General features: G+C 42.5%; 1 protein-coding gene across 2 annotated transcripts in view; it reads right to left on the bottom strand.

Annotated features, from left to right (window-relative positions):
• tbxas1 (thromboxane A synthase 1 (platelet)) overlaps window positions 1–14,395 on the bottom strand; it is a 159,996-nt gene that overhangs the window by 108,457 nt on the left and 37,144 nt on the right. For both annotated transcript variants that reach the window (XM_046348236.1, XM_046348246.1), the window contains exon 3: window positions 8,540–8,633. In XM_046348236.1, the coding sequence (XP_046204192.1) occupies window positions 8,540–8,633 (94 nt within the window). The remainder of the gene's footprint in view (window positions 1–8,539; window positions 8,634–14,395) is intronic.

The raw sequence follows: 14,395 nt of genomic DNA, 5'->3' as shown, positions 1-14,395 counted from the left end.
AACAGGTCCTTACTTACAAGCCCTTAACCAACAATGCAGTTTTAAGAAAATACCTAAAAAAAGTAAGAGACAAGAATAACAAATGATTAAAGAACAGCAGTAAATAAAAATACAGAGTCAATGTGCGGGGGCACCGGTGTCAAGGTAATTGAGGTAGTATGTACATGTAGGTAGAGTTATTATGACTATGCATGGATAATAACAGAGAGTAGCAGCAGCGTAGAAGGACAGGGGGTTGGGGGGTTGGGCAATGCAAATAGTCTGTGTAGGCATTTGATTAGCTGTTCATGAGTCTTATGGCTTGGGGGTAGAAGCTATTTAGGAGCCTCTTGGACCTAGACTTGGCGCTCCGGCACTACTTGCCATGCGGTATCAGAGAGAACAGTCTATGACTAGGGTGGCTGTAGTCTTTGACAATTTTTAAGGCCTTCCTCTGACACCGCCTAGTATAGACGTCATGGATGGCAGGAAGCTTGGCCCAAGTGATGTACTGGGCCACACACACTACCCTCTGTAGTGCCTTGCGGTCAGAGGCCGAGCAGTTTCCATACCAGGCAGTGATGCAAACCGGTCAGGATGCTCTCAATGGTGTCGCTGTAAAACCTTTTGAGGATCTGAGGACTCATGCCAAATATTTTCTCCTGAAGGGGAATAGGTTTTGTCGTGCCCTCTTCACAACTGTCTTGGTGTGCTTGGACTATGTTAGTTTGTTGGTGATGTGGACACCAAGGAACTTGAAGCTCTCAACTTGCTCCACTACAGCCCCGTCGATGAGAATGGGGGCATGCCTGGTCCTCCTTTTCCTGTAGTCCACAATCATCTCCTTTGTCTTGATCACGTTCAGGGAGAGGTTGTTGTCCTTGCACCACACGGTCAGGTCTCTGACCTTCTTACATTTTTGCTTGTAAACAGGAATCAGGAGGATAGAATTATGGTCAGATTTGCCAAATGGAGGACGAGGGAAGGCTTTGTATGCGTCTCTGTGTGTGGAGTAAAGGTGGTCTAGAATTGTTTTCCCTCTGGTTGCACGTTTAATATGTTGATAGAAATGAGGTAAAACTGATTTAAGATTCCCTGCATTAAAGTCCCTGGCCACTAGGAGCGCCGCCTCTGGATGAGCGGTTTCCTGTTTGTTTATGGCGGTATTGAGTGCGGTTTTAGTGCCAGCATTGGTCTATGGTGGTATGTAGACAGCTACGAAAAATACAGAACAAAACTCTCTAGGTAGATAGAGTATCTCATGATAAGCTGTAGACCACACTATCTCAGGCGACCTTAACTTCAAGACTTCCTTAGATACCGTGCACCAGCTGTTGTTTACAAAAATGCATATGCCCCTGCCCCGTGTCTTACCAGACACTGCTGCTCTGTCCTGCGGATAGAGTGTATAACCTGCCAGCTGTATCTTCTTAATGTTGTCATTCAGCCAAAACCTGGTGAAACATAAGATATCACAGTTTTGAATGTCCCGTTGGTAGGATAAACGTGCTTTCAGTTGGTCCCATTTATTTTCCAGCGATTGAAGCTAGCAGGATGGAGGGCAAAGGCAGATTAGCCACTCATCGCCTGATCCTCACAAGGTACCCTGATCTCCTTCTCAAGCGAATAACGGGGATCTGGGCCTGGTCAGGTGTCTGTATTATATCCCTCCCATCCAACTCATTGAAGAAGAACTCTTCGTCCAGTTTGAGGTGAGCAATCGCAGCTCTGATGTCCAGAAGCTCTTTTTGGTCATAAGAGACGGTAGCAGCAACATTATGTCCAAAACAAGTTGCGAACAACGTGAAAAAACAAACAAAATAGCGCGTTCCCCTCCGGCGCCATCACAGAAAAAATATATATATAAATAAAAAACAATTTAAATTAAAATGAAGAATTCTACAAGAAATGTTTACAAAATATTCAGATTTCCTCATACTACAGCGGCGGGAGTATAAACCTTCATTTATGTATGGGAATACAGCAGGAAGGCTTTGGGATACACTGAAATAGCACCCTATTCTCTACCTGGTGCACACATTTTTACATGGGCTCTGGTAGAGAATAGACTGCCATTTTGGACAGACCCTTGGTAATAGGGAGAGATAGACACTCCTCTCTCTATCTATTCACCATGGAGAGGTGCTGGTTCCACCCTGCACTGCAGTGTTCTCTGCTTTAGCCTGACCTTGGGAGTCATGGAGAGATGCTGGCCCGGGTAGAGACTGAACCATGCCATTAAATGTGTGGGGGTTTGACTCTAATAGCTCTCAATCTCCAAAAATGTATGCCCTGAAAGACTAGCTCTCTCTGGCTGGCTAATATGTTGTGTTGTGTTGAGGGGCCAGAGAGGGGGGAGGTGCCATCTTTGAAGGGGGCACATGAGGGGTGGTGGTGGTGGGTGAGCCTCTGTATCAGTGTCTTGGGTATTAGAGAGGATCAACCAGCCAGCAAGCCAGCAATAAGAGCTCTACCAAGGGAGATGTAGCAGGGGAGTGCTGGGTGGGGAGCAGCCACCCTGTACGTCAGACGTCTCAGAGATCCTCCAGAAAGATCCACCTTACCCAGCGCCCTTTCTGTTTGACTCACCCCCTCCTGGCTCTCTCTCCACTGAGATGGCACTGTGGCTGACAGGACTGCCACCACTGGAGCTCCTGGTGGGCAGTGACTCTGTTGTCACAGGCACTGGCACAGACGTCAATGTCATGATGAAAACAGACTAAATGTTAATAAGATGTGCTGGGTGTGTTGGACACAGGGACGCCACACCAGTGAAACACATGCGTACAAATTCATCCATATTACGTATGATCATGGACTTAAACAAAATCTCATACATTCAGTACCAGTCAAAAGTTTGGACACACCTACATATTCAAGGGTTTTTCTTTTTCGTTTTTACAATATTTTGTATTTGAGATTCTTCAAAGTAGTCACCCTTTGTCTTGATGACAAATTTGCACACTCTTGGCATTTTCTCAACCAGTTAACAGATACAAGTGCATCTGTGGAATTTCATTCCCTCTTAATGTATTTGAGCCAATCATTTGTGTTATGAAAAAGTAGGGGTGGTATACAGAAGATAACCCTATTTGGTAAAAGACCAAAGTCCATATTATGGCAAGAACAGCTCATATAAGCAAAGAGAAATGACAGTCCATAACATTAAGACATGAAGATCAGTCAATCCGGCAGAAGAACTGTGAAAGTTTCTTGAAGAGCAGTCACAAAAACCGTCAAGCGCAATGATGAAACTGGCTCTCATGAGGACCGCGGCAGGAAAGGAAGACCCAGAGTTACCTCTGCTACAGAGGATAACTTCATTAGAGTTAACTGCAGCCCAAATAAATGCTTCACAGAGTTCAAGTAAAAGACACAACTCAACATCAACTGTTCAGAGGAGACTACGTGAATCAGGCCTTCATGGTCGAATTACTGCAAAGAAACCACTACTAAAGGACACCAATAAGAATAAGAGACTTGCTAGGGCCAAGAAACATGAGCAATGGACAATGGTCTAATGAATCCAAATTTGAGATTTTTGGTTCCAACCGCCGTGTCTATGTGAGACGGCGAGTAGGTGAGCGGATGATTTCCGCATGTGTTTTTCCCACCATGAAGCATGGAGAAGGAGGTGTGTTAGTACTTTGCTGGTGACACTGTCAGTGATTTATTTAGAATTCAAGACGCACTTAACCAGCTTGGCTACCACAGAATTCTGCAGCAATACGCCATCCCATCTGGTTTGCGCTTAGTGGGACTATCATTTGTTTTTCAATAGGACAATGACCCAAAGCACACCTCCACGCTGTGTAAGGGATATTTGAACAGTAAGGAGAGTGATGGAGTGCTGGGCTCCACAATCACCCGACGTCAACCCAATTATAATGGTTTGAGTTGAGTTGGACCACAGAGTGAAGGAAAAGCAGTCAACAAGTGCTCAGCATATGTGGGAACTCCTTCAAGACTGATGGAAAAGCATTCCTCGTGAAGCTGGTTGAGAGAATGGCAAATGTGTGCAAAGCTGTCATCAAGGCAAATGGTGGTTACTATAAGATTCTATATGTGTTATTTCATAGTTTTGATATCTTCAGTATTATTCTACAATGTATAAAATAGTAAAAATAAAGAAAAACCCTTGCATGAGTAGGCGTGTCCAAAGTTGACTGTTCACTTTTCTGGTTTCTATATTTTTATTTGTATTTAATCTTTATTTAACCAGGTAAGCTAGTTGAGAACAAGTTCTCATTTACAACTGCGACCTGTCCAAGATAAAGCAAAGCAGTGCAACAAAAAACAACACAGAGTTACACATGGGTTAAACAAAAGTACAGTCAAAAACACAATAGAAAAATCTATATACAGTGTGTGCAAATGGAATGATTCCATATCTGTTATTTCACTGTTTTCAAATCAAATCAAATCAAATGTTATTGGTCACATACACATGATGTTAATACGAGTGTAGCGAAATGCTTGTCCTTCTCGTTCCGACAGTGCAGTAATATCTAACAAATAATCTAACAATTTCCCAACAACTACCTAATACACACAAATCTAAAGGGGTGAACATATATATAACGAGAATACGTACAGTGCCTTGCGAAAGTATTCGGCCCCCTTGAACTTTGCGACCTTTTGCCACATTTCAGGCTTCAAACATAAAGATATAAAACTGTATATTTTTGTGAAGAATCAACAACAAGTGTGACACAATCATGAAGTGGAACGACATTTATTGGATATTTCAAACTTTTTTAACAAATCAAAAGCTGAAAAATTGGGCGTGCAAAATTATTCAGCCCCTTTACTTTCAGTGCAGCAAACTCTCTCCAGAAGTTCAGTGAGGATCTCTGAATGATCCAATGTTGACCTAAATGACTAATGATGATAAATACAATCCACCTGTGTGTAATCAACTCTCCGTATAAATGCACCTGCACTGTGATAGTCTCAGAGGTCCGTTAAAAGCGCAGAGTTCATCATGAAGAACAAGGAACACACCAGGCAGGTCCGAGATACTGTTGTGAAGAAGTTTAAAGCCAGATTTGGATACAAAAAGATTTCCCAAGCTTTAAACATCCCAAGGAGCACTGTGCAAGCGATAATATTGAAATGGAAGGAGTATCAGACCACTGCAAATCTACCAAGAAATGGCCGTCCTTCTAAACTTTCAGCTCATACAAGGAGAAGACTGATCAGAGATGCAGCCAAGAGGCCCATGATCACTCTGGATGAACTGCAGAGATCTACAGCTGAGGTGGGAGACTCTGTCCATAGGACAAAAATCAGCCGTATATTACACAAATCTGGCCTTTATGGAAGAGTGGCAAGAAGAAAGCCATTTCTTAAAGATATCCATAAAAAGTGTCGTTTAAAGTTTGCCACAAGCCACCTGGGAGACACACCAAACATGTGGAAGAAGGTGCTCTGGTCAGATGAAACCAAAATTGTACTTTTTGGCAACAATGCAAAACGTTATGTTTGGCGTAAAAGCAACACCCTGAACACACCATCCCCACTGTCAGACATGGTGGTGGCAGCATCATGGTTTGGGCGTGCTTTTCTTCAGCGGGGATTGGGAAGATAGATGGAGCCAAATACAGGACCATTCTGGAAGAAAACCTGATGGAGTCTGCAAAATACCTGAGACTGGGACAGAGATTTGTCTTCCAACAAGACAATGATCCAAAACATAAAGCAAAATCTACAATGGAATGATTCAAAAATAAACATATCCAGGTGTTAGAATGGCCAAGTCAAAGTCCAGACCTGAATCCAATCAAGAATCTGTGTAAAGAACTGAAAACTGCTGTTCACAAATGCTCTCCATCCAACCTCACTGAGCTCGAGCTGTTTTGCAAGGAGGAATGGGAAAAAAATTCAGTCTCTCGATGTGCAAAACTGATAGAGACATACCCCAAGCGACTTACAGCTGTAATCGCAGCAAAAGGTGGTGCTACAAAGTATTAACTTAAGGGGGCTGAATCATTTTGCACGCCCAATTTTTCAGTTTTTGATTTGTTAAAAAAGTTTGAAATATCCAATAAATGTCGTTCCACTTCATGATTATGTCCCACTTGTTGTTGATTCTTCATTCTTCAATGTTTCCGACAACATATCCCGAGAGAGCCATGTTTCTGTGAAACAGAGAATGTTACCATCGCTGATGTCTCTCTGGAAGCAACCCTTGCTCGAATTTCATCTACCTTGTTGTCAAGAGACTGGACATTGGCGAGTAGTATGCTCGGGAGCAATGGGCAATGTGCACGTCTTCGGAGTCTGACCAGAAGAGCGCTCTGTCTGCCCCTTCTGCGGTGCCGTTGTTTTGGGAAGGCTTTTGGAATTAGATCCATTGTCCTTCAGGAAAGTCGTATTCCTGGTCATAATGTTGGTAAGTTGACGTCGCTCTTATATCCAATAGTTCTTCCCGGCTGTATGATATAAGACTTAAGATTTCCTGGGGTAACAATGTCAGAAATAATACATAAAAAAACTAAATACTGAATAGTTTTCTAAGTACTCAAAGCGAGGCGACCATCTCTGCCGGCGCCATCTTAGGCACATTTTGATGTCTTCATTATTATTCTACAATGTAGAAAATAGTACAAAAAAAAAAAAAAACTTGAATGAGCAAGTGTGTCCAAACATTTGACTGGTACTGTACATACATACAAAGACACACACTCTCTCTTCTTGTTGTGTTTGATGTGAGTGTGGCATGCAGAAGAGGGTCAGAGGATTCTACGAGAGAAGATGGCTCTTTGTGTCTGCAGATCTGAGTCTCAGCACTGACACACATTATCGAAGCAGCTTCAGCATCCCCCTGCTTCACCTGGGGACTCTCCCCAGCCACCGGACAGACAGTGTAATTATGCAAGGCACTGAAGGCAGAGCTGCCTGCATACTTTACCACCTCAGCCCTTAGCCCGGCACTGCAGTTCCGCTGAGAGGGACATCAAGGGCACTAACTATTGTATAATAGTCTAAAGCCAGGCTACAGAGCATTGGGTCCTGAATTTGAGATTCAAGCTTACTAGAGTTTTATCCCTGAATGTCACTGATTGCAAAAAAAGGCCACGTAGGAAGAAGTAGGACGTAGGAAGAATAAATAAAAAATGACTGATGGAGAGAAGAGATAAAGAAAGAAAGAGATAGCAGTCCTCGTAAAAGACCAGTAAAGCTAGCTGCAGTGATAATGACAGGGGACACAGCCAACCCTGCCTGCCTGCCCCACTGAAGACTATTGACCGCTGAATCTCATAAAGATATGTCCTGCAGAGAAGCATCTGCATGCCACCACACCATACCATGGGCAATAATTACACATTGCATTTAAAGGCATTGTCTTGTAACTGGAATAGACGTCAAACTGAATGGCAAGCATAAGGCAAGCATCATCTCTAGCCTATTACTGCGTTATAATGTATTTGTCTCCTTTTGGTATTGTACTTGTTGATATCTATACAGTTGGTACTATATAGATAACTTTTGTGAGTAAACTCAAGGCATGACTCCTTTGATCTACACATTCCAGAATTAGTGTAGGCCTAAATGTCGGTAAATCATGTACATTTTTGGAAAATACCATAGAGATAGTTACAGGACTCAACTTGGGTACAACCTGTTGCAGCATGAACATTTCCATTGAGGTCTTTCACCATTTTAAAGTAGTCAACTGGGTGGGGATTCCTATGGGTTGGTAGAAATTAGTGAATGATCAGAGCATTGTCTTCAAATTGAGTGACATGGTTTGTAAATGGCTTTAAGCTATATCACCGCCATCTAGTGGCCACAATAAATTAATGACAAGATTTAGTTCCCGAATCCAGCACTGCAGGTGGCGGTAAAATCACCAATATTAGCTTGACACTTTTTTCAAACACAAATGAAGTAGAAAATGTACTACTTTAAAAATGTTGTCAAAGATGCAATAATGGCACAGATACAAAGATGAGACCTCTTTCCATCTGTCAATCTGTCTATGGAAAATACTGGTATTCCTGTTCAACATCTCAGGTGTCTTTGTTGTAGGGGTGGGCAGAATGGAGAGTGAGATAAAATATCACCATATTGAATCAGTTATATTGAGCCCTCCCACTCACTGCTTTACATTTTACATTATATATTCATCATAAAAGTAATGCAATTACCAATAAGGGCAATCTATTTGGGAATCAAATGGTATTAAAAGTCATTACTTGTGAGTCGTATTTAATGAACAAATCTAATGAAGTGCAGCTAGATGTTGGAAGCCTGATTTCTCTCGCCTTAGGGGGTGGTGTGCGGATGTCTGCATGGGAGTGTGTGTGCGTCTGTGTGTGTATGCGTGTGGAATGGGGGAAGGGGGGGGTTAAGTGATTTCAACGTATTTTCAATGTATGTAACCAAAAAAGACAGGCAATACCCTTGTCTCAGTAAAAAGGGAAGAAAATCCTGCATTGAACTCTGTATTGATTGCACACACAAATATCACACTGGTTGGCAGGGGAAATATGCTTAAATTCAGTGGTTTCTTTTTGTGAGAGTGTGGATTCTTCCATACCAGTCAGTATCTTACCTGACGAAATAGAAACAGGTTCCCAAAGAATGGGGACGGTTTGGGGTGCCTTATTCCACATTGAGCCAGGGACGAATAGGGGAACGTAGCATACCTAGAGAGGGAGTGAGAGAGAGAGAGAGAGAGAGAGAGAGAGAGAGAGAGAGAGAGAGAGAGAGAGAGAGAGAGAGAGAGAGAGAGAGAGAGAGAGAGAGAGTTGGGGTGTGAGTTATTAACAGATAAAATGGAATGGGGGATATAGTAGTAATGCTACGGAGATTACAGCATCTAATCTGGCAGATATGCTGCCTAAGCGGTACCTCACAACACACAACATTATGACACTTGAAAGACTTATTTGCTCTGGGGAATGTAAAAATTCCACACTCCGACTCCTAAAACGGAACAGCATACATTATTCATCACAGGCACTGCTGGCGTTTTCTGCTGATATGCAAGTCACTGGAATGAGGAAGGGGACTTTTGTACGGGACTTTGAGGAGCATTATGAGATACCACAGGACGTTCTTTAGTCATGTAATACACTGTCTGCTCTAGACAGGGTGGATTCTGGGAGTGTGTGTGTGTGTGTGTGTGTGTGTGTGTGTGTGTGTGTGTGTGTGTGTGTGTGTGTGTGTGTGTGTGTGTGTGTGTGTGTGTGTGTGTGTGTGTGTGTGTGTGTGTGTGTGTGTGTGTGTGTGTGTGTGTGTGTGTGTGTGTGAGAGTATCCTGGCCAAGTAAAGGGCAATTAAAGGATGGCTGTCTCCCTGTTATAGCTGCTATAGCCATGGACTCAGAGACAGGAAAAGGTGGTTACAGTCAGAAAACCAAGCTTTGCACACAAAACCTCCCACACAGTCAGGGAGGGAGCAGTGACAGACAGGCAGATTTATGGTTAAGGGCACACAACACTGACTGGATTGAGAAAGTCACATTTACAACATACGTAAACGACCAACAAAAGAAAGCTGCAAGACTGAGCAGCCAACACAGGATTGATACCCACATACACACGCAAACACACAGATCCACCTCCACACACACACACACACACACACGCACACACACACACACACACACACACACACACACACACACACACACACACACACACACACACACACACACACACACACACACACACACACACACACACACACACACACACACACACACACACACACACACACACACACACACACACACACACACACACACACACACCTCTGATACTAAAAACCCAAATAGATTCAAACATCCACTTCATCTCCTCCTAAGCCACTGAACGAAAACCATAATTAGTAATGAGATCTGAAACTCCAACCATAGATAAAAGGAAAACCAATAATATCTCAACACACTGACTCATGTTCTGACACCTACATAATAATAACCACATGCTTGTCACACAGCCATGACAGACAGACATCCCTCTCCGTTTACATCAGCAGAGTGACTCACACCACCATTCACATTAGCCTTAGCAGCATCTCTCACAACACCAAGCCCTAGCTAGCTAAATATATGGAGATGATCAGCTGCTTGGCTTTAAAAATACATATGCCAAACAGCCTGCCTGACTTGTTTCTTCACTTTTTAATTGGTTATAAGTAACTGTAACACAGAGCTGTGAGTCATCATAAGGACATGTGGCAGATATGCTTGCTAACTAGCCTAGCTGCTAATGTTGGATTAAGAGACTTTGCTATCAATTAAATGTGTTCATATACCATAATTAGTAACACTTAAAAGTTGCCCTCGTACCCATATAACTATACAGTAATAACTGTGTGTGTCAGCGTCGTGTGTATAGGTGGCAGGGAAGTCAGGTGCAGGAGAGTCAAAATGAAGTGTAAATGGAGTCTTTTAATAAATGTCAACAGAATATGCTCCATAACACTAAAACGTACAGACATGAAAAAAAACATGGGTACGAGGACCCGTCGCACACCAACACAACAAAATAACAACACTGACAATTAAACAATCTCTGACAAAGACATGAGGGGAAACAGAGGGTTAAATACACAACAGGTAATGAATGGGATGGAAAACAGGTGTGTGGGAAGACAAGACAAAACCAATGGAAAATTAAAAATGGATCAATGATGGCTAGAAGACCGGTGACATCGAACGCCGAGCACCGCCCGAACAAGGAGAGGCAACGACTTCGGCAGAAGTCATGACAGTGTGACAACATTGTTACATAGTAACTGCTTTGTAATTACATGGTGTTTTTCTTAGAAGCCTCATACTCCACAGTCATGTTCTATCAAGCTCACATCTGTCATTGACACAGTCGTTAATGTCCTTTATGTCTATTCCACAAGTTGCCACTGGCTAAATCTACGATGTTAAAATGCCTATTTTGTTCCACTGTCTCTTCAGCCCAGCCAGGCAATTTATTAACTTGATCTCCACTATGAAAAGCATCGAGACAATATCTCACATTTCTTTTAGACTAACATTTCAACAGCAGAAATTTGTATAAACCTTGTCATCTGTCTCTCCAACATTTGCAACCTTGTTTCAATATTCAAATTCGATCTCTAGCAGGCCCATAGTAATGAAAGTGTCAGGAGTTGGGATGAGACAGACAGGCAGGCAGCTTTTCTCAGCCAGTCGGAAACATTAATAAGTATCATTTTTATGGATATATACAGAGAACTATCAATAGAAAACCGGCAAAACGCATCGAAGTGCAGCTAGTTTGCAGTCTTTCCAGCTATAGTTTGAAGTGATTGTGTTAGCTGTGTTGTTGGATAGCAACTCTGAACAACTGTGTCCTGATGAGTGAGCACATTTTCTATGCCAGGTGAAATCGTGCATCATTAGCTCATTGTTATGGATGCATCCAAATAAATGTCACTAGAAAACAGCTAAAACAAATGCAAATGCAGCTACTCTGTTGTTATTCTGGCTGCACTGTTTGATGTGATTGTAAGTTCGCCGTAGTTGGCTAGCTAGCAAGCAAGGGATAAGAATGTTGCCAGTCAGTAGGGCAATGGAGCATTTAGAACAACAAAAATACTGAATGACTAGGTCGCGTCTCTTGCAACCAAACCGATAGAATGAACGACCAGCCGGCTTCGGTATCAACCCTAGATTTGTGTCAGGACTATATCTTGTGGAAGGATGAAACAGTATGAATAAATTTATTAACAAAAAAAAATCTAATAAAAATCTAGCCTTATTTGAATATGTTGGTAACCCGACTTTGTCTCGGGCCTAACAACAGCTGTGCCAATATATCCTCCAAACACCGGCTTCTCAGGCATTATCACTTAAATGTTACTGAGTGGTGCAGACTGGGGTGAGATATTGTGTTTGTTTCCACTGTTGCTGTGGAAATGTGGGAGTGTATAATGGCTGGTATCATGGCCAAATCTATAGAGAGACAGAGAGATTGGTGTTGTCATCAGCAGCAGGCACGTGACACTCTTAGTCTCAACACATTGACTGGGTAGAACAAACATATTTATGACTGTGGGGGTTGTTGTAAAGGCCATGCAGAATAGGCAGTCATAGAGTTAAGAAAAACACTGTGTCAGTCATACTAAGTGAAATACAAACACATTCACAGTAACACACACACACACACACACACACACGCACGCACGCACGCACGCACGCACGCACGCACGCACGCACGCACGCACGCACGCACGCACGCACACACACACACACACACACACACACACACACACACACACACACACACACACACACACACACACAGGGAGAGGCTGTGAGCAGCACTGACCTGTCTGTCCTGTACTGAATCTTCCTACACAGAGACAGACAGGTGCTCCTATGAGACCAAGGCTTTACTGTTCCTACAATACAAGAATGGAGGCTGGAGCAGAGCTGGTAAATGATTGACGTACTGTATAGCCTAGAAGACCAAAAAACTATACTGAAGCTTCATTGAATTATACACTGAAATGTTTCTATGCTACAGCACATGTTCAGGTTAACCAGGCTAAGCTGTGAAGTACTATGCTACAAAGAGATGAGCTATGCTAAATACATTAGGCCATACCATGTTACGCTGAAGTTACACACAGCTTGATTTACTTCTTCTTGTCCTTGGGCAGCAATACGTACAGTTGAAGTCGGAAGTTTACATTAGGTTGGAGTCATTAAAACTCGTTTTTCAACCACTCCACAAATTTCTTGTTAACAAACTATAGTTTTGGCAAGTTGGTTAGGACATCTACTTTGTGCATGACACAATAAATTTTTCCAACTATTGTTTTCAGACAAATTATTTCACTTATAATTCAATGTATCACAATTCCAGTGGGTCAGAAGTTAACATACACTAAGTTGACTGTGCCTTTGAACAGCTTGGAAAATTCCAGAAAGTCTGGTTCATCCTTGGGAGCAATTTCCAAACGCCTGAAGGTACCACGTTCATCTGTACAAACAATAGTACGCAAGTATAAACACCATGGGACCACGCAGCCATCATACAGCTCAGGAAGGTGATGCGTTCTGTCTCCTAGAGATGAACGTACTTTGGTGCGAAAGTGCAAATCAATACCAGAACAACAGCAAAGGACGTTGTGAAGATGCTGGAGGAAACAGGTACAAAAGTATCTATATCCACAGTAAAACGAGTCCTATATCAACATAACCTGAAAAGGCGCTCAGAAAGGAAGAAGCCACTGCTCCAAAACCGCCATAAAAAAGCCAGACTACCGTTTCAAACTTGCACATGGGGACAAAGATCGTACTTTTTGGAAAAATGTCCTCTGGTCTGATGAAACAAAAATAGAACTGTTTGGCCATAATGACCATTGTTATATTTGGAGGAAAAAGGGGGAATCTTGTAAGCCGAAGAACACCATCCCAACCATGAAGCACGGGAGTGGTAGCGTCTTGTTGTGGGGGTGCTTTGCTGCAGGAGGGACTGGTGCACTTCACAAAATAGATGGCATCATGAGGCTGGAAAATTATGTGGATTTATTGAAGCAACATCTCAAGACATCAGTCAGGAAGTTAAAGCTTGGTTGCAAATGGGTCTTCCAAATGGACAATGACCCCAAGCAGACTTCTAAAGTTGTGGCAAAATGGCTTAAGGACAACAAAGTCAAGGTATTGGAGTGGCCATCCCAAAGCCCTGGCCTCAATCCTATATAACATTTTTGGACAGAACTGAAAAAGTGTGTGCGAGCAAGGTGACCTACAAACCTGACTCAGTTACACCAGCTCTGTCAGGAGGAATGGGCCAAATATCACCCAACTCATTGTGGGAAACTTGTGGAAGGCTCCCCGAAATGTTTGACCCAAGTTAAACAATCTAAAGGCAATGCTACCAAATACTAATTGAGTGTATGTAAACTTTTGACCCACTGGGAATGTGATGAAAGAAATTAAAGCTGAAATAAATCATTCTCTCTACTATTATTCTGACATTTCACATTCTTAAAATAAAGTGGTCATCCTAACTGGGAAAGACAGGGAATTTTGGCGAGGTTTAAATGTCAGGAATTGTGAAAAACTGAGTTAAAATGTATTAGGCAAAGGTATATGTAAACTTCCGACTTCAACTGTGACTGCATGACTGACTCAAAGTACTTTTATAGCGTTAAAATTCCATAGTTGCTATTATTGTGTTAATTCACAAGTTCAATCAGCTGTGCTAGGTCTGCACCGGCTTGGGGACCCTGAGGAGAGAATTAAGAACCACTGATTTGGTAAACAGTTCTCAATTGACAACAAGAACATTCACAACACACAGTTGCTGATCATTTGCCTTGCAATGACATAACACAACACATCAGATAAACTGCAATGACACACGCACTCCCGGTTGCACAAAAAGACCTGTGAGCTAACTACACCCCAAAATATTCTAATATCCTGGAGGTG

Source organism: Oncorhynchus gorbuscha, linkage group LG01 (genome assembly GCF_021184085.1).
Source record: "Oncorhynchus gorbuscha isolate QuinsamMale2020 ecotype Even-year linkage group LG01, OgorEven_v1.0, whole genome shotgun sequence".
NCBI lineage: Eukaryota > Metazoa > Chordata > Actinopteri > Salmoniformes > Salmonidae > Oncorhynchus > Oncorhynchus gorbuscha.
The sequence above is the reverse complement of the archived record's forward strand: the minus strand, read 5'-3'. Positions and strand labels throughout refer to the sequence as shown.